Source organism: Mustela nigripes, chromosome 13, assembly GCF_022355385.1.
Source record: "Mustela nigripes isolate SB6536 chromosome 13, MUSNIG.SB6536, whole genome shotgun sequence".
Taxonomy (NCBI): Eukaryota; Metazoa; Chordata; class Mammalia; order Carnivora; family Mustelidae; genus Mustela; species Mustela nigripes.
In genome coordinates, this window is record NC_081569.1 from 66,413,619 (window position 1) to 66,437,102 (window position 23,484).

At 41.7% G+C, this 23,484-nt stretch overlaps 1 protein-coding gene and 1 long non-coding RNA gene across 5 annotated transcripts in view; one reads left to right on the plus strand and one right to left on the minus strand.

Annotated features, from left to right (window-relative positions):
* Positions 1–23,484, plus strand: part of SLC12A1 (solute carrier family 12 member 1) — an 87,947-nt gene that overhangs the window by 44,260 nt on the left and 20,203 nt on the right. For all 4 annotated transcript variants that reach the window (XM_059372768.1, XM_059372767.1, XM_059372769.1 and 1 more), the window contains 3 exons: positions 7,063–7,203; positions 9,852–9,958; positions 13,654–13,736. In XM_059372768.1, coding sequence (XP_059228751.1) covers positions 7,063–7,203; positions 9,852–9,958; positions 13,654–13,736 — 331 coding nt within the window. The remainder of the gene's footprint in view (positions 1–7,062; positions 7,204–9,851; positions 9,959–13,653; positions 13,737–23,484) is intronic.
* LOC131999732 (uncharacterized) lies at positions 2,287–21,730 on the minus strand. Its single transcript, XR_009399097.1, has 3 exons — positions 21,224–21,730; positions 20,990–21,110; positions 2,287–2,375 (listed from the first exon to the last, which is right to left on the minus strand). It is a non-coding gene; the product is annotated as an uncharacterized LOC131999732 (long non-coding RNA).

Genomic DNA, 23,484 nt, shown 5'->3' on the forward strand with positions numbered 1-23,484 from the left:
TTAAGCCCCCATGTTGCATCACCACTTCCTCATATCAGGGAGATCATATGATAGTTGTCTTTCTCTGCTTGACTTATTTCGCTAAGCATGATATGCTCTAGTTTCATCCATGTTGTCACAAATAGCAAGATTTCATTTCTTTTGATGGCTGCATAGTATTCCACTGTGTATATATACCACATCTTCTTTATCCATTCATCTGTTGATGGACATCTAGGTTCCTTCCATAGTTTGGCTATTGTGGACATTGCTGCTATAAACATTCGGGTGCACGTGCCCCTTTGGATCACTACGTAATCGACCCTTTGCTGCTTTCACTCTAATAAAAGAGCGTGATTGTGGAATATCATATGAAGTATGCACCTGTGTCTGTGCCTCCACTGGCCCTGGTGTTCGACATATATTTTTGGACCACGTTATATATCACAGTGCTGGTCTCTCTGAGTAAGGCCTGCTAGTCATGCTCCCAGGTGCTGAGGTTCTCTTGGGGACAGAAAAGAGTTGCTGCATCAGTTAATGACTCTCCAGTTAGTTGCTGTCTGTGAGCCCCTGGGGCTGCAGATGCCATCAGCATTTCAACTCTAGGCTCAGTCGTCAATCATCTTTGCAAAGAAACAGATGAAATGGGGTACGGGAGAAGTCCGCTGCATACCCTTAGAAAACTTTTTCCAAAAGCACAGTTGTCGGTAGTTGGGCCATCCTTATTGGAAGGTTAAATAGGAACAATGATCTTGAGAGGTGACAATGCAGTTCTTAGCTCTGGGATGCTGGTGCTCATGGGCTTCTGAGACACACGGTCAAATTCTGCATCACTCTTTGCCACCTGTTAGCTGTGAGTCCCTTTTGTACAGAATTTAGTCTTTCTGAACCGCAGTTTTCTCTCTTTCCTTATAAAATGGGAATCATAAGAATATTAGCACCTATGTTGTAGAGCTGTTGTGAGAATTCTAGCAGGTGAGCTTTCCAGGGCTCGGCACATCACCTGTCAAATAGTAATTACACAACTAATTGTACTTGTTATTGCTGGAACTGTTATTTTCATCACCATTATTTTTGGTATAGCACAGTTGCTTGCCATTTTCACTCCAAAAACATATCCCTTTCAACAAAACCAAAAACATCCTTTCTTAGGGAAACCAGATCCCAGTACTGGATTTTGGACTATTTGTGGGCATCCAACATGATCATGATAGAACAATGAGCTACATATTCCTGCTGAATAAACATAGGACAGCAGGCTCTATGCTCCGTCCCTCTGGTGGTCTTTGCTTATCTTGGTGCTGACTTAAAATGTGGTTATGCTACAAGGAAGGAGCAAGACTCAGAGATCACTGGTATTTCATTGCCGGTGGGTGGATGGGAAGTATGTGGCTACAGCTGCCATTTTCTACAGCAAAGGTGTTTTTAAAGGACTTGCCCTTGGAGCTGCTGAAAGTGAAATGGAAAGAGTTATTCTTTTTGCTGGACCCCAAGCCCCCCACCGTGTACTTCCAACTCTCCAACTCTTAGCACTCCCCCATCGGAGCCTCTTCCTCCTTCTTGCTTCTTTCCTACCCAGCCTAAATATTTCAGAAGTATCCTTCATCTTTCAGATAGGAGCATCTTTTGTTTTGTTTTGTTTTGTTTTAAGGAACCCAGCTTGGTAACTCACAATATTGTCTACTCCTCCTCGGAGTTAACACGTGCTAAATCATCGACATATATATCTCCCAAAGAGGCTTTATTGAACAAAAGTAATTTTCTTCTTCTTCTATGCTTCGTTCCTATAGTCACAGAAAGATCAGAGGGAGGAGGACTCCACCCTTCTAGCATCTTCTCATATTGTCAAGCATTGTCCAGATCAGGGGGGTTGGCAACAGGCAAGTATTAAGTCAGGAGTTGCAGTCTCCACCGATTGTACCCTGTGTACCATGACATAAAAACACACTTTCTTTCTTTGTCCATCAGTTTCCTCACTTATTTATAGGAGTTAGGAAGACAATAAAACCAATCATTGCAATAACTTAGTTTAGGCGTAGGGAGTCTTCTTTCTCTGGGTACACTCTGGTTCTAAAAATTGTAAGGTGTCAGCTCACATTTCTCTTCTCCACGTGGGCAGGCATCACGCCGGCGTCGACAGTCCCTCATTCATCTACTTCTCAGTTTTAGTTTAAAGGCAGGGTATTTTTTTATTTAAAACAAATCAAAGACAAAAATAACCTAAAGATGGAAACGTGATCCAATTGATCTGGGATTTAGAACGCAAATCAGATAAAGCCTTTTTTGTGCCCCAAATGTAACACTTACCTCTTTACGAGATTTGGTTTGTCTTAAAGTTGCAAAAGGCTTTCAAGGGTGCAGTAGCATCTTTTCAGTACATTTGGTCGCTCTGGTGGCTGAAACATAAAGATTTTTTTTAAGATTGCTTCTATTTTTTAAATTTTGAAACATTAAGAAAAATAGTAGATTGAATCATATGAAATTTACACTTTTGTCAGTCAAAACTGTGGAACATGGGTAATTTCATCTGAGTAAACTATATAAAATTAAAGGACACCCATATCCTACTCATTTTAATTAATGACTGTTAACATTTTTGTCATGGATGTTCCTACTCACTTTTAGAATGAAATAAACCATCATCACTCAAGTCCCTGTTAAAACCATTTCTTGGCTCTCTCCCTCTCCAAAGCAATGTTATCTGAGGTTTACTGGTATTCTTCTACTCAGTTCACCTAAACGTACCAAGGTGTAGATCTATTTTGATTAATGTTTCCTACTCTTTCTCATCCTTTAAACTTTGATTGTCCTGTTCTTTCCTTTCATGATAAAGGAGATAACAGATAGTTTTTGATTAGCTTCCTCATGTAGATCTCCTTTTAACAAAATTTCACCCTTACTGTTTCCCTTTCTCTTTTTTCCTTAAAATTTATAAAATATCTTGTTTTTTAAAAGATTTTATTTATTTATTTGACAGAGAGAGACACAGTGGGAGAGGAAACACAAGCAGGGGACTAGGAGAGGGAAAGCAGGCTTCCCGCCGAGCAGGGAACCCAATGCAGAGCTCAATCCCAGGACCCAGGGATCAGGACCTGAGCCAAAGGCAGACACTTAACGACTGAGCCATCCAGGCACCCCAAATTTATAAAATATCTTAATAAAACTTAAAGCTCTATTGGAATTCAAAGATGCTCTTCAGAAAAGTCAGGGAATGCAACCAAATCCTATGCATTTCAAGGACAGACAAACCAGGGGAAACTACAGTTCTCATTTTTTCTTCTCTCTTCAACCTTTTTTTTTTTTTTTTTAAGATTTTATTTATTTACTTGACAGAGAGAGAGAGAGATCACAAGTATGCAGAGAGGCAGACAGAGAGAGAGGGGAAGCAGGCTCCCTGCTGAGCAGGGAGCCCATTGTGGGGCTGGATGCGGGGCTCGATGCAGGGCTCGATCCTAGGACCCTCAGATCATGACCTGAGCTGAAAGCAGGCTTAACCCACTGAGCCACCCAGCTGCCCCTTCAACCTCTTTTTAATGTTCACAACCACCAAGTCGATGCATGTTTATAGATGCATCTATTCTTCTTTAGCCATCAAGCCTCTGTTACAATGTGTATAAGATAGTGACATGGCCCAGCGCAGGGAAAATGAAATGACCTATGAATGGGCACTAGGCACAAGGCAAGACAAAATATGGACCAAAACAGAAAGGAAAAATTCTCTCTCCCACCCTTCCAACCAGAGTGACAATGAAAACAAAGACAGAGCAGCAAGACTCTCAGTGTCTTGAAAAATGAATGCTGGAAAGAATGTTGCTTTTAGCCCAAATTTCTCTATTTGATACTAATGATATTGGAACTCCTTTGCAAATTCTTTTCATAATTCTCATTTTTTTGTAGTAGCATCACATCAACTACTTCTGTAGACTAAATAGAATTTGTTTACCCTTTTCTTAGTCGATGTCAAAGTTATAATATATATATAAGATTTTTGGAGCTTTTTTGTTCAAATTCTAAATTAATTTATGCATTCATATTTTGGAGCCTCACTGAGCTAATCTCTCCAATATTTTAATTGAGTGGTAAAATCCATTTTGGTGACTATGATAAATTTGAATGTCGAATAACTATATTCGAGTATGTCTTCTCTCTTTGTTAGTTAGTTTTTCCCTATTCCATTTGTGTTGCCACCTTCTCTCACATTCATAAGTGTGCTACAAAGATATTATAATCGCTTTTAGCAAAGAGAGATTCTGCCTGAAATATTTTTATGACTTCTCAGTATGGCAAATTTAGGCATTCATGTAAATCTTTCTGTCACAATTAATGCTTAATCTGGATTTTTGTGGCAGTAATAGCCATACATTAGACTGTATTTATTTAAATAAATGCCACTTTCCCCAGGGGCTCATAGTCATTGTGGTACAACTCAATATACTGATGGCCCAATACCCTTTCCAGCTGTTGGTTATTCTTCTGTCTCAGGGTTACCATTGAATTTTCCTGAATAAAATATTTCTTCTTTCTTTGCTGCTGACAGAGCCTAGAAAGCCCAAGAAGAACTAATGGTTCAAAAATGCATTGACGTTCTAGAACCCTGAGCAAAATTTGATCCATAATGACATGTGTTTCTTTAGGTTAGGTCTTCTGGTTTAATAACTACTGTCCCTAGCCCATCTTCATTGAAGTCTCTTGTTTTTTTAATTTAATGTAAGTCATCCAAGCTGTTTTTGAAAAATCTTTTGAAAAGTTGGCAAGTTCTAGAAAATACACTGGTGAAAATCAGTACATAAAGAATCTGATCAATTCAAATAAAATGTTAAAAAGGAAGTGATCACAGAGATCATCTAGTATTATGGAATAGCAATATAATATGTGTAACATATGTAATTCAAAGTTTTCTAGCAGCCATTGGAAAAAGCAAATTTAAGGAGACAAGAATAGTTAATTTTAATAGATTTTATTTAATATCATGTGTCCTAAATGTTATTATTTCAATATGCACACTATAAAAACTTTAATGAGATATTTAACATTTTTCTTTCCATTCTAAGGTTGCAAAATCCAGTGTGTATTTTCCATTTCCAGTACATCTCAGTGTGGACCAGACATATCTCATATGCTCAGCAGCAGATGGGCAGGGCCTACTGTACTCGGCAGTGATGAACTAGACAATTTCCTTATTTTTTTTTTAAGATTTTATTTATTTATTTGACAGGCATAGATCTCAAGGAGGCAGAGAGGCAGGCAGAGAGAGAGAGAGGGAAGCAGGCTCCCTGCTGAGCAGAGAACCCGATGTGGGGCTCGATCCCAGGACCCCGAGATCATGACCTGAGCCGAAGGCAGCAGCTTAGCCCACTGAGCCACCCAGGCGCCCCGAATTTCCTTATTTTAATAGATGTAAAACTCACACCAAGAGAGGTTGCATGGCACCGGGGTACCTGCCAGTCAGTGTGAGAGCTAGATCTACACCCAACACTCTGGCTTCCAGTTTAGCACTCTGTCGTAGAGCAAACACAGTGATGGAAATAAATCTGGGGCTTCCATGAGATCGTAAGCACTCATTTACGGTAATAAAAATCATCCAACTTTGGAAGAGTACCTACTACCTTCGAGACATCAGACTAGGCACTTTATCATTACTATTCAAAACAACCTTGCAGAATAGAGATTTTACCCCTGTTTTGAGAAAAATCGACCAAAACACAGAAATAATACTTCCAAAGTGGCCACACTTAGATTTGAAACCAGTTCTGCAGACCACGAAGCCTGGCATCTTTCTCATACATTGCAAGCCCTTTCCAATCTAATACCCTCTAAGACTGTGGCCCTAAGTATGGCCTGAGGACCAGCAGCATCCGTGTCACCTGTGGGTTTGTTAGAATGCAGATTTTTTTTAAAGATTTTATTTATTTATTTGACAGAGATCACAAGTAGGCAGAGAGGCAGGCGGGGGGGGGGGCAGTGGGGGGGGGGGAGCAGGCTCCCTGCTGAGCAGAGAGCCTGATGCAGGGCTCCATCCTAGGACTCTGGGATCATGACCCAACCTGAAGGCAGAGGCTTAGCTCATTGAGCCACCCAGGCATCCCTAGAATGCACAATCTTAAGCCTCATTCCAGACCTACACACTGCATTTCATCAAGATCCCAAGTGGCTTGTAAGAAATCTAAGACAATTCAACAGCATACCTAATCTCTCCATGAGTTGAGAGAATTTTCCTAGGAAAATAGTAGCAGATTCTTTAGCTTATCAGTCGTATTATAGATCATCAGAAACACTTTTGGGGTTTGCTTTGAAACTTACAAAGAAAAGAGCTAGCTTGGACTTTTGGGGAAGAAGGAAAAGAATCAAAATTTTAGTTAAAATGAGTTTCCAGAACTCAAATCTTAAAATTATAAGCCGTTTCATCTGCCACGAGAACACCTGTCTCCTCCTCTCTTCAGCTCTACTATTCTTCCTGTGCTATAGACTTGTGAACCTCTGTTCTCACCAAATTCTATGAGTGGAGGGAGATCTTAATTTATTTGGGTAGGAATAAGTCTACATTACATAAGGAAAAGTGACGCAAGGGTGTTTTTACCGCACACAAAAAGCAATGAATGGGCCTAGTAGAATTGTCAAGATGTGGTAGTTCGTGGTAGAACTTAGAACCCACCATGTTCTGCTCCCAGGAGCTCAGTCCATTTCTTCAAATTGGGCTCTAGCTGAGATTCCCTTAGTGTAACTAACATGCCTTTTACTGTTGAGTCAAAGTTTGATCGTGTTATTTTTCCTGAATTTCTTCTGTCGCATTTTCATTTTCCTGCGCTATGATGCCCTCGGCTATTTCTTCCATTGGCATGAGGCAGTTAATTAAGCAGGTGTTCATGCATCTGGACATTCTGCGTGGCAAGTGAGTGATGGGAGCAGCACAGACCCACTCCACAAGGTTCAATCTGCGTGAACCCTGTTTAGTGAGGTGTTTTCCCCTCTTTCCCATTTCTTAACTCGATGGGGCATTGCTGGCTATTTTTGTCCTTTAGAAAACATCAGCAGCGCGTCAGGTAACAGCAGGGCTTCTAACCAATATTTCATCGTGTCATACAGGGACCGCGCAAGCTGTGTGTTAAAGAGATGAACAGTGGCATGGCAAAAAAGCAGGCCTGGCTTATAAAGAACAAAATCAAGGCTTTTTATGCTGCGGTGGCGGCAGACTGTTTCCGAGATGGTGTCCGAAGTCTCCTTCAGGTAAGGCTGGCATTGAGGGAATGAGCACGGAGCACGGAGGCAAAAGACGATTAGCCCTCCCCCGTTAATGAAGCTCCCATTGCGAACGGCTCCAGTTAGCGCAGGCCCAGAGATCAATGCAGATGCTTAAGGAATTCATTTGGAATTCCCGAGGAGAGACAAAGCTGAAACAAAAGCAGAGAGGTTCTATTACAATGAACTATGGATGATACGCTGGAAATGGAAAATGAGGTTGCCTTTGGCCACCAGCATACATTCTGTCCCCACACTTATTGAAATGCAAATTTGTTCTGATGGTTGACGACATTCAGGATCCTATTAAAACTTCAAACTATTTTTGCATTTCATACTGCATGTAGCAATGCTCAAGTCAGGCATTCTGCTCCTTTTTTCTCCTGCAAATGGCACGAGGGCAAGCTGCTAGCTTCCACTGAATAAACGTGTGGTGATCTGGGTGTAAAGTTTCCCTATCCTCCTAAATTATTTCCAGAATGTTGAATAAAATGTAATAATCTCTGTGGTTGCACGCTAAAACCCACAACTCTATCTTTTCTCCCTTATTCTTTCCTTTTTCCTTGATTCCATAATAAGTATATAGAATCTTTCCCGAGGCCTGACCATAGCTTAGAATGGTGAGGTATCCTTAAAACAATCCAAGGAGACCCTGAGAAACTGTAGGGCTTGGCTTTCTAAACATTTTGGCTTTAATATGGTTGGAAAGCCCTGATTCTACATATACCAAGTACTCGCTTTCAGAGTTACCATTTCTAGGAGTATCAAAATTCAGGGCGTTGTCTAGGAACTCTGATGTTTACGCAAGCTGGAAAGAAAAAAATTGGTTAAACTGTCGTATTTTGGAGATGAAGAGTATTTGGTGCATTCCTGTCACTAATATTCCTGAAGAACTCTTGCAAAGTAGCTGCACATGCAGAGAAACCATTTCTGAAAGACCTATTACCCCCAGTGAGCATCTTTTCATCTGTTATGAATTTGCTAAGCCATGGGAATAGATGTGCTTTTAAGAGGCTGATTTCTTTTGTAGCGAGTTACTACTTTTCAGTAGCTCTTTGGTGAAATATGTTGAGAATATTACACATATCAGGTAAAATTATCACAAAAGATTGGTAAATCAAATTTTCAGGGAGGAATGGGTGGACTAACATGGAATAAACAGGGAGAGAAAAGATGGGTCTGGAAAACAATTGTTACACGACTCTGGAAGAAACTGTAAAAAAAAATAATAATAACAATGCAGAAAGCTTGTTCACTTGGATTTGCTTAAAGAAAAGTGGAGTATAGTCCTGTACCAGGACAAAAAGATAGGACAAGGGGCACCTGGGTGGCTCAGTGGGTTAATGCCTCTGCCCTCTGCTCAGGTCATGATCTCAGGGTCCTGGGATCGAGCCCCACATGGGCTCTCTGCTCAGCAGGGAGCCTGCTTCCTCCTCTCTCCCTCTGCCTGCCTCTCTGCCTACTTGTGATCTCTGTCAAACAAATAAATAAAATCTTAGAAAAAAAAAGGACAGGACGAATGATCACATTCCCCGGACTGCAGTCACAGAAAAGACAAGTCCATCCTGCTGAGCACCAAATGAGAGCGCTAAGGAGCTGTCCTGCTACCTCTACCATTCCGGGAGAAACACAACAAATATGGCGGCAGGAACCCTCCCACTGATTCCCATCTCCTCCTGCTTGCTACTGCCCCCTTTCACATGTCCCACTCTGGTCACTGGTTTCACTCTTCCTGTGATCCAAAGTGTCCTTCCTTCACTCCCTCCACTCTCCTTTCTGTGCCTGTCAACCTCTCACCAACTTGTAATAATGAGATCCCACCTCTCCCTTGAAGCCAGCCTTGAGTCCACAGCTGGAATTCAAGGTTTCTTCCTTTTTGCTTCCATAGGAGCTCCTACTGCTTGTACACTTGAGTTATAATTATCTGTGTATATCTTGCCTCCTTCACAGTATTCTAATCTCTTTAGGGCCGAAGACTATGCCTCACTGCTCTTCCACGGCACCCACCATAACATTCTGCAATTAATAGGTGCTCAATAATATTGCTGAGTGAAGTTTAATTAACCAGAAGCCATATCCCATCACCTAATGGGGGGAGTAAAAACTGCAGTGGAAGATGACTATTTGCAATACTGTCCTGCGAGAGAATTAGGTCCTAGAGACATAGCTCACTTACTCTCCACGAAATAATGGAAGTTAAAGTTTCAGTGATGCTTGCATCTAAGCATTTTTCCAAACATGGATTTTATTGCTAATGACATTATGGGTAAAACAGGTGGAAATGAGCTTTGAACCACTAAGTTACAACATGCATGCCAACAGTTAAGCCGACCCTCACTTGATTTTAAATTATTGAACCATTTTAATGAGTGTGTCAGAAGAAATGCAAATGACTGCTAATTTAGAAAAGCTACATTTCTGTCATCTAAAATCCATTTATGGCTGAGATGATTTAGAACTAATCTTTCTATTTTATGCTTGGGTACGGGCATGAAGGACATGCACTAAAATGTAATCTCATCTTCAGAAATCTTCCGGACATTACTTCGGTGCTCTTGTGGACATTATTCTTCATTTTGCTGTGGTAGTTTCCTGGTATGGAAAGGATTGCCCATGTGTTTATCTCCTCTGTTTAGGCCTCGGGCTTAGGAAGAATGAAACCAAACACTCTGGTGATTGGATATAAAAAAAACTGGAGGAAAGCTCCCTTGACAGAGATTGAGAACTATGTGGGAATTATACAGTAAGTGATGGCTTTCAAGACGTGTTCTTGTTTACAAAGCACTAAACAGGGCAGTACATAACAGACGCTCTTGTAGATGAAATTGCCTGGGAAGAGGGCATTCATTCCCCTGGTACCCTGAGTTCTTTACCAAAGTGAAAAAACACTGCCACAAGTAGGGCTGCATGGGATCATAGCATCAGAGGAGGCAGCGTGGGGGAAACTCGATGTCACAGGAAAAGGTAAATATTAAGCATTACAATTTTGAAACCTATTCACAAGATTAAGAGCAAGGAAAGCTCGGTGAGAAAGGAAATGGTCATTCAAAACACCAAGAATCTTGGGTTGGCCCGTGTACCCTGCTGTGTCATTGTCTTCTCCTGAGGCTTGGATCAGGAATTGACTACCCCAGAGCCTCCTCGGCTCCCCTTCTGCTGATCTGAGGCTGTCATGTATAGATGCTTCTGTGTGGGTTTAAGAACAAAAAGTGAGTTTTCAGTGGAACGTGACATCTCATATCTAAACATCGAGGAAGTCTTGGGACAAGGGCAATCATGATAGTCCCCAAAAGACAAGCAGGTCGCAGGCTAGCGTCCTTGACATGAATTATCCCATTGAATTCTCACGAGAGGCCTTTGTAGTACAAATACTGTTGTGGTTTTATAAGTGGAGATACAGACGTTAAAAATTAATTAGGCTGCAGAAAATGACCGTGTTGTGACAGAGCTGGAATTCCCACCCAGGGCTACTGAATTGAAAGTTTAGACTCATGTCCACAATGCTCTGCTGCCTCCGAAAGTATATGTAGAGCTGAAGTATTATCTGGCTCGGTTCCTCGGTTTCTCTGAATAAGAGAAAACAAATTCTTCACATACAAAAAGGCTCAGAGTGTCCTCAGTGACCATTCTAGAAAACTGAGCCTTTCTTCCGGGCTTGAACATGTTTAACCGAATTTGTCTCACAGGGGGCAATGTTAGCTATGGTAACAGCCCTCTTTTGTCAACAGCTCTGAAAATGGAACATTTCCAGTCTGGAGTCTGGCTTTGCTCTGATTCCACACCACAGGGCAAAGAGTGTGCCCTGAGAAGTCCGACTGCACTTTAAAAATCTGTAATACACAGGAAAGAAATCCTCACCCCTTCAAAACAAACATGTACATACACAGTGCTCCTTACACCAGCCTGTGTCGCTGGGCCCTGCTAGAACGAGCGTCCCTTTTATCATTACCTGGGGGAGATTTGCGAAGCATTACAAAAGCATTCTAGTATGAGTTTGCTGAAAAGACGTCGAAGAAGACCATTTCCATCTTCTGAAATTTATATGCATTACTGACCAAACAGAAATTCACGTAAAAATCTTCCTAACACAGAGAACCTGTGTATTAAATGCATCCTCCCAAATCGTGTTCCCCAAAGGTATGAAGCCTGGATGCCTCATGCGGCCATGTACCTTGAGTTCAGCAGGTTAAGGCCAAAGCAGGTGATCAGGATCAGAATTTTACTGTGCTCAGCAACCAGCATTTTGATATATTGATAATCACAGTCAGTCACTGACCATTCTTGGAAATAGATCAGATCTGCTCTCTGTAATCCAGATTGTTCAGTAAAATTTCATGTTTACCACTGGCAGAGAGGTGTGGAAAGGAAAGAAATTTCTTCTTCATCTTTGGGAAGAAAAGGATTGGAGCAAACAGGAAGACTAATGTAAACCTTCAGTGATTAAACGTCTAATAGTTGATAACAAAATTATCTGGGGTCCTCTTCCAACCTCCACTGTCCCAAACATTCTAGAAATTAAAAGGGACCAAAATAATCAAACCCAGTAATATTAGGCCAAGGAGACTTCTGGCTTTTATACCAAATTAATAATTGGTCTTCTTGGTAATAAAATTCAATGTTAAGGTGGCTTGAATTTGTACTAGTATAAAGCTTAGCTGGTTTAGTAAATTTAAATGACTTTAGTACCATAGCAGTGAGGTCAATATAGAAGGAAGACCATCATACCTCCACATTGTATTATATTTCCCTTCCATTTAGTTTCGTTTTGTTTTGTTTTATGACTAAAAGCATGGTATTATTGTTAACATAGGGGTATTATTACAATAGCATAGTATTTCTCATTTTTCTTTGAATAAAAGATTTTAAATGTTTATAAATATTCTTAGATATGGTTTCATTTTAATTAGAATCTGTGTTAGTTTTCACTGACAGCTGTAAAAAAATTACCTCAGACTTGGTGGTTTAAAAAACACAAATTTCATAGCCTATGGATGCATGGGCTAAAAGTCTGATACTAATTCAATAGGCTAACATCGAGGTGTGGGCTAAACTGTGGGCTATTCTCTTCTGGAAACTCTAGGAGAGAATCCTTAGCCTTGCCTTTCCTAAATTCTAGAGGCAGCCCACTGCTCCTGGCCCTCTTCCTTTATCTTCAAAGCTCTGATGGGTCATATCCTTCTCATTATTTTCTGACCTCCTCTCCTACTTCCCAAACGTTCTTTAAGGAGCCTGGTGGTAAAAGACACAGAGCCCTGACAGATAATCCAGGTTAATCTCCTCATCTCAAGGTCCCCAATTTAATCACATGGGCAAAGTTCCTTTCACCATGGAAGGTGACATATTCAGAGGTTCCAGGGATGAGAATGTGGATGTCTTTGGAGGGTTTAAAATTATCCTGCCTGACACAGGACCCAAATATTATTTGTGGAACACGTGGTCCACTTTTTATACACAAGGACAAATAGAAACAAGATTTCTCAGAAATTTATTTTGTAGCAACTTTTGCTCGAATGCATCCATGTTGCTCAGTGACAATCACTTAGGGTTTAAATTTTGAATGAATGTTCACATTACACTGAATTTACTTATATCGTTATTTGAAAATTCAGGTTCACTTTGGCTAATCGAAACTCGTTTGCCTGTGGTGAGACAACCACAAACTTCATTATTTCTGATAGAGGGCGACATTCAGTGGGAAGGCTTTAGATCCAATAGAGACTGAACAAAGGAACCTCCGAGGAGGAAATTTTAAATAAAACTCAAAGTACTAATTTGTTTAACCCAATTTAGGAACAGAGAAAACAATATTCTACAAGAATAGACATACAAGAAAGAGAGCTTTTCTTTACCTTATAGATAACCTAATTCTGTTGGATTGAGAGTAGAGAAGGCAACAGCCAACCTTAATGGCAAAGGATTGTCATGAAAAAGCATTGCTTCAAATGGTCTGCTCAGAGTCAATGGTGAACATTCTTTGGAGGAACTGGACGTATCTTTAAGAAGCAACTTGACATCAGCAATGTTGTAAGATACTTTCTCAATAAGTAGAGATTTGGCTGATAATTCCAAAGGGTCTTTGCAGCCTGGAAACTCTCTGTTCTAAATATGTACTTACATTAGAAAAGAAACAATTACTTTAAAAGTATGTGGCAAGTTCTTAATCAAAATTCTAGGTGACAATATTATTTGAATAATTTGATTCCAGAGTAAATGAATTAATTACCTTTATCCAGAATACCTTTTTAAATGACAGAAAGGGAAAGAAAAAAAAAACTAACAAAAGAGGCGTCAGCTCTTCTCTATATTTAAAGTGAATTTTCATAGTTTAGTTACATTAAAATCTTAGAATTGAGACTCTTAGGCTCTCTTATTATTCGTACAAATCCTCAAGATTAAAGGAGTCTTTCAAATCCCTAACTACTTTGCTTCTACTTTCAGTGATGCGTTTGACTTTGAGATTGGTGTGGTCATAGTCAGAATCAGCCAAGGGTTTGACATCTCTCAGGTTCTTCAAGTGCAAGGTATGTACTTTCTTTACTCAAACAACAGATATTTATTGAGCACCTACTCCATGCCTGTCCTTTTCCTAGGCGTTGGGGATAGAGCAGTGTACAACACAGACAAAACCCCCAATGATGGAGCTTCCTTATCCTTGTGCTGACCTGAAGTGTGTCCATTTCCCCACTGCTTTCCCCATTGCTAACATAAAAGGCCTTTATCCTGCTACGGAAATATATAGAAATATAGAGTAATCCGGGGCGGTCATAAATTATTCTTTTTATCATAAAACCACAAAGCCAGCATCATTGAAAATAAACACCTTTGGTAAAATAACTGCCAAATTAATTTCTGCAAGATGTTTGAGAAAATAAAGATTAATTCTTTCCTTGAAGAACCATGTATTTTGTTTTTAAGAGACTATGATCTGGTTTGCAGCTAACATGGAAATGAGCCTGAGTGTATCATGCTGTGAATCACTAATCTAAGTCCAAGGCAGAAACACTAATTCAGATTAGTAGTTCTGCTTTTCCCTGTAGAGGATTTAGTATACTTGTTTAATCTTAAGAGTTTAAACATACCCTCTTATGTATGAAATAAAGGACACATCTAAAGAGTCATTGAAATATTAGGACAGGGCCCTCACTGGTGACTTACCTCTTTAGATGAACTTCAAAATAGAGTCCACTAATGACTGAGACTAAAACAAAGAGGGTTTTTTTAGGTGTCTCTTGTGTACCAGGCATGGTGTAAATGACAGTGCTAGGTAAACCAAGGCTAATAAAAGTCTGTATCTTCAAGAGACACACAGCCTAGAAATGGGGATGGGCATTATCACTACTGTGCTAATAAGCATATCAAGAGAGTATTATGGGAAAGAGAGGGGGACCTCTTACTCCAAGAAGTCTTTCTGGAAGAAATTACTCTAGGGATGAGTAGAGTTAACTAGACAATGATAGGCGAGAGAGAAATGAGAGAGTTTGAGGAACAGCATTCCGGACAAAGAGGAGAGAATCAGCAAAGGTGTAAATACACGAGTTTAAGGAAGAATGGAATGTGTGGGCTACCCAAAGCAGATTCATGTTACTGAAGTAGAAAGTATGAACAGACAGTAGTGAAATTTGAGGCTGCTGATATAAGATCCTCATTTTAAAAGCTTCATTTGCCATATTAAAAAGTGTACGCATGTTCCGCAGACAATGAGGAACCACTGAAGAGATTTAATTGAGGGGACATGGACTCAAAGGGGACTAGAATGGAAACAGGGAAGCAGATCAAAAATAAAAAAGATTTGTATGATAATCAAAGGCAGAGAAGGGGACAGCCTGAACTAAAGCCAGGGATGGAGAGGAGAGGAAAGGACAGGAGTACTTTGGTTGAATGTGTGGGATACTGGAGAGGAAGGAATGAAAAAATACCCCTTGGCTGACTACATGAAGGGTGGTGCTGCCTGTGGAAATGGGAAACACAGAGGAAGAGTGGGCTTAAATAATCTCTTGTGGGGAATTTTACCAGAAATGTCCAGTAGGCATTTAGACAGTCCTGGTTTTAAAGGAGAAGTGTGAGCTGGAGATGCAGATTTAGGAGATGTTATGGACCAAACTATTTTCTGTGAATTCTATGGTGAAGTCCTAACTTCAGAATGTGACTGTATTTGGAGACAAGGTCTTTTAAGAGGTAAGTCAGATAAAATAAGATCACTAGAGTGAGTTAACCCAGTATGGCCGACGTTGTTATGAAAAGAGAAGATTAAGACACAGATTAGCACAGAGGAAAGGAAGGAGACAACTCTCTGCAATCCAAGGAGTGAAGCTTCAGAATGAAACCACCCTGCCAACACCTTGATCTTGGATTTCTAGCCTCCAGAGCTGTGAGAGAATAAATGCCCGTTGTTTAAGCACTCAGTCTGGGGTATGTGTTATGGCAAGTTGAGTAGACCAATACAGATGACATCATAGTTCAGGTGAAAATTGAAACAACAGCCCTGGAAAAAATAATCCAAAGAGTGCATGTAGTCAGACATGCACAAGACACTGACAGAGAGACCCCAAAGAAAGAACAGGAAAGGAGTTTTCAGGAAGCGAAAGGAACCAGGAGCCTGTGGTGTCACCGAAGCCATGGGAGCAGTGTGCTCAGAATGAGAATCACCATTACTGTCCAACAGAGCGGGAAACACACGTAAGATGGTGAATGAAATGCGGTTAACAAGGCACAGATAATCTTAGTGATACTAGTATCTGCAGAGCGGTGTTGGCAGGCTCCAGATTGCAGTAGGTTGAACACAAAATATGAGATGACAAAGCAGAGAATCTGGGTGTGGCCCACCACCTTGAGAAGTCTGTATGCAACAGAGAAGAATGAGATTGAGGAGGTTGACCATAGGAAGACCCATCGACCTGAGAATGGAAGAGAGGGGGATGTTTTCAGACTGAGGAAATGGGCTCAAGAAAATGCAGGAGATTGAAGGAGGAGGTAAAAAATTAATTAATTAATCAATTAGTGAAATAAAATGAAGGATGACCCATGGAGTAAGATTCTGGAGGAGCAGGATGAATCAAGGCAAGGGTGTGGATGGAAGAAGGGGCCTGAAACAGGAGAAAAGAAATTGCTCTCAGTTCTTTTTGAAGGTGCAGCAGTCCCGCTGGTTGTCCAGGTTTTGTCTAGGGGCATTTGATCTCCAGGTAGAGGAGACTCGGGATTTTGCTGGATCGGTTCAGCAGAAAGGAACAGCCTGTAAGAGATCTGGGAGTGCTGGTGCCTGAGGGTCCAAATTCTATCTGGCCATGTAGGATTGTCTTCATCGTAACAGAAGGTGGGGTGAGAGGATTTGGTGAACTTTCTGAGGCAGCCGTTCTGGTGAGTTGTAAGAGAGGAAGAGGAAGGCAAAATTGGAGATCAAGTGTCTATAAGGGCTAGAGAACCACTGTCTGACATATATACTCTACGATTATGTATGAAGAGCTTTATTTTTTTTTTTAAGATTTTATTCACTTATTTGACAGACAGAGATCACAAGTAGGCAGAGAGGCAGGCAGAGAGAGAGGAGGAAGCAGGCTCCCCGCTGAGCAGAGAGCCTGATGCGGGGCTTGATCCCAGGACCCTGGGATCATGACCTGAGCTGAAGTCAGAGGCTTTAACCCACTGAGCCACCCAGGCACCCCACATGAAGATCTTTAAAAGTAAAACTGAAAGTCTATCCGGTGCAAAACTGTAGCAAAGACGATACTCTGGAGCCTTCAGGCTTCTTTTTTATGCCCCTATTCTCTTTTATGGACATTTTACATCTCCAGATGGATATACTAATTCCCACTCAGTGTCCATGATTAATTTAAAGCTCTTTCTAGTAGAACTTAATACATTAGCAGCAACAACAGTTAGCATTTTTTAAAAGTAGGCTCCATGCCCAAAGTGGGGTTGAACTCACAACCCCTGGATCAAGAATCACATGCTCCGCACCCAGCCAGGTGCCCTTAACCATTTTTGAGCCATGTGTATGCTTCCTGTTCACATATAACACTTGTCATCCCAACTACCCTACAGAGAAAATACTATCTTTGTCCCCATTTTATAGCTAATAAATTGAGATATTCCCCCAAGATTTATAAGGCTAGCGATTGATAGAAATAAGATTCAAATCTATGTCTGTTTAAAACCACTATTCTAACTTTTAAGGAGATCTAGAGAGGACAATGACTAAGATAAAGAGAGCCAGTGGTGAAATCTGAGATATGGGAATGGAATAATTCCTTTAAGGGGGAGAGGGGAGCTGCCTATCTATGATAAGATAGACATGACATTAAGGACAGTTACAAAAACCTAATAAGAGACTTGCTCGATTGCTAACTTTCTACACTGTGCTCTTTTCTGTCTTTTGTGCTATGTTTTCCCATCTAAAAAATGAGAATACAAAATTCAATTTGCGTTTAGATTACACATTTGCTTTGTACATTACGTTGACCTCTTTGAGCCGAAAGATGTGTTGTAGCTGGAAAATAATGTTCCCACCTTTACCGCTCCATCCGCCAAAGCACCCCACCAATTTAGTCCTGTAAGTCGACAGAGCAAGCAAATTCTGTAGTATTTCTGAAAAAATCCTGGCAGTGAACTGCATCCCCTTTTAATTTCCCATGGGATGTATCCAATTTATATCAACTTTGATGTTTGAAATCTTTCTGCTTCTTAGTCAGAAAAGGGAAAATACAGTTGGATGCTAATAAAATAATTCTAAGTACCGATTATCTAGGGTAAACAAAAAACGGTGTTGTATCACTACGTGAAGAACGTGCAGAAAAACAACAGCATAATGATAGAAATTAACTTTATGCCACATTTCCATGCATTGTTTTGAAGTTTATGTAATTTATGACACCAGCCTCATATTAGATTTTGAATTGGAAGAAATAAGCTTGCGTTTCATTATATTATACTGTAATATAGGGCTTAATAAGAGCCTGATAAATCTTAAGTATTGCATTACACTATGTTAATGATTATCATCATAGCTTTTCCAACACAGGCACCACAGTGTCATCACAGATTATAATTTAAAGGAAATATTAGCAATTCAGAGTGCCCATATACTGTAGTTAATAAAGCAGTGAATAGAAATCAGCTTTATAGGTAATTTACCAGCTAATGGCAATTATTTCTATACTGTGTCACGGGCTTATGTGAGGAGAATAACTATTGTATATAAATAAGATCGATGCTCATAACATTCTAACATGTATACCGCAGCAAATCTTCCAGTACCGATGGCTGATAGTTTCTCTTAATAAATTAATTTATTGCCTGACAACATCAAAAAATGCGATATTTCATATTGTTCGATTCCCAGAGGTATTTAGCAAGTTTGCCAACTACAACAAAGCGTGCACACTGTCCTGGTAGGAATAAAGTGACGAAACGTGATCCGCAGTCTATTGCGGTCAAGTGTTCCGTGTAAGTACTGCACGATTTATGACCATCTCAGAGCACGGGGATTCTGCCGTGTCTGCTGGAGTGGCTTAGCCAAATAAAGACAGATGGCGGTGTAGTAAATAATTATTTGATTGGAAGACGTCCACTGCAGGATTGCTTCCTGCCTTCAATTCAGCGAGACTTCACCTGGGGTAAGTCACGTTGATTCATGTGAGCGTTTACAGCTCCGAGCTGATGGACCCAGGAAAGAATCATAATTTAATAATTAATAAAGAGAAAGGTTGCTGTGAAGTGGGAGGGGACGAGATTCCTCAGTGGGTTTCCCCACTCCCTCTTCTGCTGTCAGATAATTGACTGTTCTCCATCCTTGAGATTCGAAGTGAATCGTAATGTGTAGACTCCCGCCTGTTTCTAAAAACATCTTTAAAGAAAAAAAAAAAAAAAAAAGACTGGGGATAGAACATTTGAGGCAATCATGACGAGTAAGTTGAATTTCAAACTACAGTGCCTCCAGTTGGTTACCATACAATGCCAATTTATGAAACACTTGAGAAGGGGTAACTGTTCTTCAAGTGGTCTTGGCATTTGCATGAAGATGGGGCTCAGGATTCTTACTATGAGAACTGTTTGGGTTATGTCTGAAGAATTGGTTAGAAACCCCCTCGACTGAGAGAACAGAAAGGCCTAAGCTTTTTCTTCCATCATTAGAACCTCAGGGATTCCCTTACTCTTGGAATGAGAGACAGGCAGAACTTTATTCTCTCTCTCTAGCTCTCTTGCTTTCTCTCTAGCATTGTGGGTTTTTTTTTTTAATTTATTTTAAAAGATTATTTATTTATTTATTTGACAGACAGATCACAAGTAGGCAGAGAGGCAGGCGCAGAGAGAGAGAGAGAGAGAGAGAAAGGAGGAAGCAGGATCCTCTCTGAGCAGAGAGCCCAATGTGGGGCGCGATCCCAGGACCCTGGGATCATGACCTGAGCTGAAGGCAGAGGCTTTAACCCACTGAGCCACCCATGTGTCCCTAGCATTGTAGTTTTTATAAATCACGATAGACATGTAGAATTATCTACTATAGAAGCTTCGAGTTCCTACCTGATGCTCAGGTAGTGGATCTTTTTAGGAAAAGGATCCCTTTCCTTGCCTCTCATTCTTCTGCTCAGTCCTGCCTGTCCTACCTTCTGTCACATTGCATCCTGGTTTGTACCATCAGCCCCTATTGGGTCCTCGTTTTATAACTCTGTATACAGCATTAACCCTGCTTCTTCTCCACACCGTCTTCTGTAGCCCCTCCCCACAGGACTTTGCACTCACTCACCCCTGCCTGACCACCATCTTTTTGTTTCCCTTCCTTTCCGGAGATACTTTCAAATGGTTTGAACTGTGTTGAATAGCACTGACTTGTCCTTTTATTCCAACAGACTCTTTGTGAGTGTTTATCATGGTGGTAGACATGAGTAGGGAGGCGCGGGCACAACGAATAATGTGAAAAGTCTAGGCATAGGCTTTGAAATTGGTCAGACCTGGGTTCAAAGTCCAGCTCAATGCTTTTGGACTGTGCAGCCTTAGTCAAATTACTCATCTTTTCCGTTTCACTTTTCACATTTCCGGTTGGAAATAATCATAGCTCCTACCTCACAGATTTACTGTCTTGTGTGAAAGGATATTATGGCCCCAAAATGTTTGGCACGGTGCATAGCACAAAAGAAACTCTCAATAAACGTAGGTGACAAAATACGACATAAGCTACCCCCCAGGAATTTGCAGTCCAGAAAGCATAAAATAAACATGTGTCTTAAAACTAGTCCCTGTCACACAGGTCTAGTTACTGGAATAAAGTTCGGAGCAGAGCACTGTGGAAAGGTAAAGCATTATAAAAATTTGTCCGGTTGGGGAATTGGGGCAACGGCTTCTTCAGAAAAAATGCAGACCATGTATTTCTTCAGCAGGCGGATATTGGCAGTCCGAGCGCATCGCCAGGGAAGGGTGGGAACGAGGGAGAACGCTAGAACTGGAAGCAGGAGCGTACATCCCCAGCTGTGCAACCTTGAACGGGCTGAGCCCCTTTCCTTCCCAGGAAAATGGTGGGAATGCCTGCGAGCTTTCCCTGCATCCCAGCCCTGGCGTTGGGATCAAATAAGATCCTCTGGGGAAAGGGCTTTGTGAATCCGGAGAATCAGATGCAGCTGGGATGGAATGAGGGCTTGTTATCCTCAGCCTCGTGGAAATCAATTCCTGCCTCTCCGACTGTACTCCTTGGGTTCCCCCCCTCGTGGCCAATGGCACACTTTGGCAGGTCGGCTAGCCTGTGCTCTTGTTGAAAGAAATCTTTTGACAGAGTGTGCTCTGGACTCACGTGTGGACAGAGGCGAGCAGGACGCCAGCTAGGTTGTGCAGAACAGATCATCAAACCGTTCCTTCTGCTTAGCGCTGAAATTAGGAAAGGACGGATGGCATGGGGGGAGGCCTTAGATCACCTACAAAGGGAATGATTAAGAATTAGCTCTAATAGGAATTTGTAAAATCACGGTGCACGGGATGGGAAAATCCAAGAGGGCCAAGCAGGCAGATCTTAGCCCATAGCACAGACCTTTATCTGCCGGTGTCGGCCTCTGTCTCCTGTCTTGGAGGGGACTGCCGATCTGACGCGTTCCGGTGAAGTCTGGTTTTGTCTCTGGGGCCTGAGATTTTGCAGTCTGCTCTGTCCAGGATGGGTTGTGTACATACCTTTGAGCAAATAGTTGGAGTAGTTCCCGGCTCACTCAGCCAGCTGACTCTGTGACAAAGCAGGATTTATCTTTTCTCCTCCTTTGTCCAAACTCGAGGACAAAGAACGCGGTGACTAGCTCCTCATCATGGGGTGTGCGGGAGCTTGCCAAAAAAGGAAAGCAAAAGAAACCATTTTCCAGCGTGGCTGTAGCCATTGCCCCCCCCCAAAGAAACTCGCAAATATGCACCTTCCAGACATCACCAAAGAAGAGGTTACCCCACAGCTGGACCCCTGCAGCACCCCAAACAGGAGATAACAGTTAGGGGGCCATCCCCCAGTGGGTGATGTTGCCCATCCTGTTGCCCTGGGGCCAGCCTGTCATTTGTACCTGTGTCTTCAGGGTCCTGCCTTTAAAATGACATATGGGAGGGACCGTCGTTTCGGTGGAATAACTTGGCATGACACCACACGCCCAAGAGTGATGAGGTTTGCCTGACCATGATGTGTTGGAGGGTAATGGAACAACTCTGAGATAAGAGTACCAAGCCAAAAGCCAAAGGTCTTCAGAGTGGGAAGCCGGCAGGATTGGAGTCAAGCCGGCTTCTTTGCATTTGAACCCTGTTATTTTCTGGGTGGCATCAAACAGATTACTCAACCTTTCTGAGCCTCAGTTTCCTCATCTACAAAAGTGAGAGTAATAATAGTAGCCATCTACTATGAGAAGGAATCATATGCAGCACAGTGCCGGGCACCCAAAGAGTGTGCAAAAAATAGTAACTGCTGAAATAACTCCCGGGCTTCTCGAAATACTCCATTTGCTTTGCTTGACTAAGCCCATTTCCAGCGGTTGCATAAATACACCACCTATAGAACACGCTCGTTGCTTTGTTCTTTAAGGAGGCACAAAGCACCCTGCAGAAACGGTTGTTTATTCTTTTCGCAAAGCTGGGAGAGTTGGAAAGGGGAAGGGTTACAATTTTCCATTTCACAGATAGGAAATCAGAGGCATAGGAAAAGTAAATGACTCGCTTCATGTCACATAAAGCCCTCCGTAGAGCTGTCGCCGGTCATGACCCCCCCCTCCATGCAATGCGGCTCCTGTTCACCTTTCCGAAAGTCAGGGGTAAGCAACTCCTGTCTGAGCTTTAATACCGTCAGCCTAATTTCTCAGATTTTCTATAGTTGCTGATCTTGAGAACCTCTGAAGCTTTGGGGAAATCACATGGGTGATTTGACCTTAAATCTCATGCCACTGGCAAAAGATTAATTGCTAAGACCTGGAAAGAGGCCAGACAATTCTGTGGAGCTGAATAACAACACCGTCTAGGGATGTGACTGTCCTGACAGATTTAGTTAGTACATAATTGATAAATCTAGACTTTGTATAGCTTCACTTCCTGGATAGATAAGGCAACAGGCTCCAAGGGTTGACATTTACAGAAGCCCTACCAGTGCTCTGTAACACTGAGGCTAGGTTTTCTACTCTGTTCCTCAGAACACTGCTCGTTTTCTAAGTCTCTTTTCCCAGCAAGCAAGCAAGATGAGGGGATCTGAAAAGAGGCCACCTTGGCCAGTGTAAGCAAGGATGCCTGTCATTCTTTAGCCCTGTCCCCTGACTGCTTGTGAAGCCCTGTTTCCCCTGACCCACCACAAGCGGACATCAGAGAGGAATGCAAGGCATTACATAGCAGCGAAGAATTTGTCTTCACGATCAGAATCCAAAAAAGATAAAAGGCAGCCAGGGGCAACATCAAAGCTTGGAGGTGGGTCTCAGCCCAGGACATGGCTTGACTCTTGCTCCAGACTTGAGTGTCACGAGATGTTTCTTAGCTATTGAACTCTGACAGGCACGCAGAAACCTCAGCTTTTCTTTCTTTCACTTCAGTCACTCATTCCAGAAAGTATGTTGCTTCTCAGAAAGAATTGTTGGGGTGCCTGAGTGACTCAGTCGGTCAAGTGTTTAACTCTTGATGTCAGCTCGGGTCATGATCTCAGGGACTTGAGGGCTCCGTGCTGGGTGTGAAGGTGCTTAAGGTTCTCTCCCTCTCCCTCTGCCCTCTTCCTGCCTCCTGTGTCTTCCTTCTCTAAAAGAAATTTCTCAGTGGGCATTTTTCACTGTAATTTCAATTTAGAGCCCATAC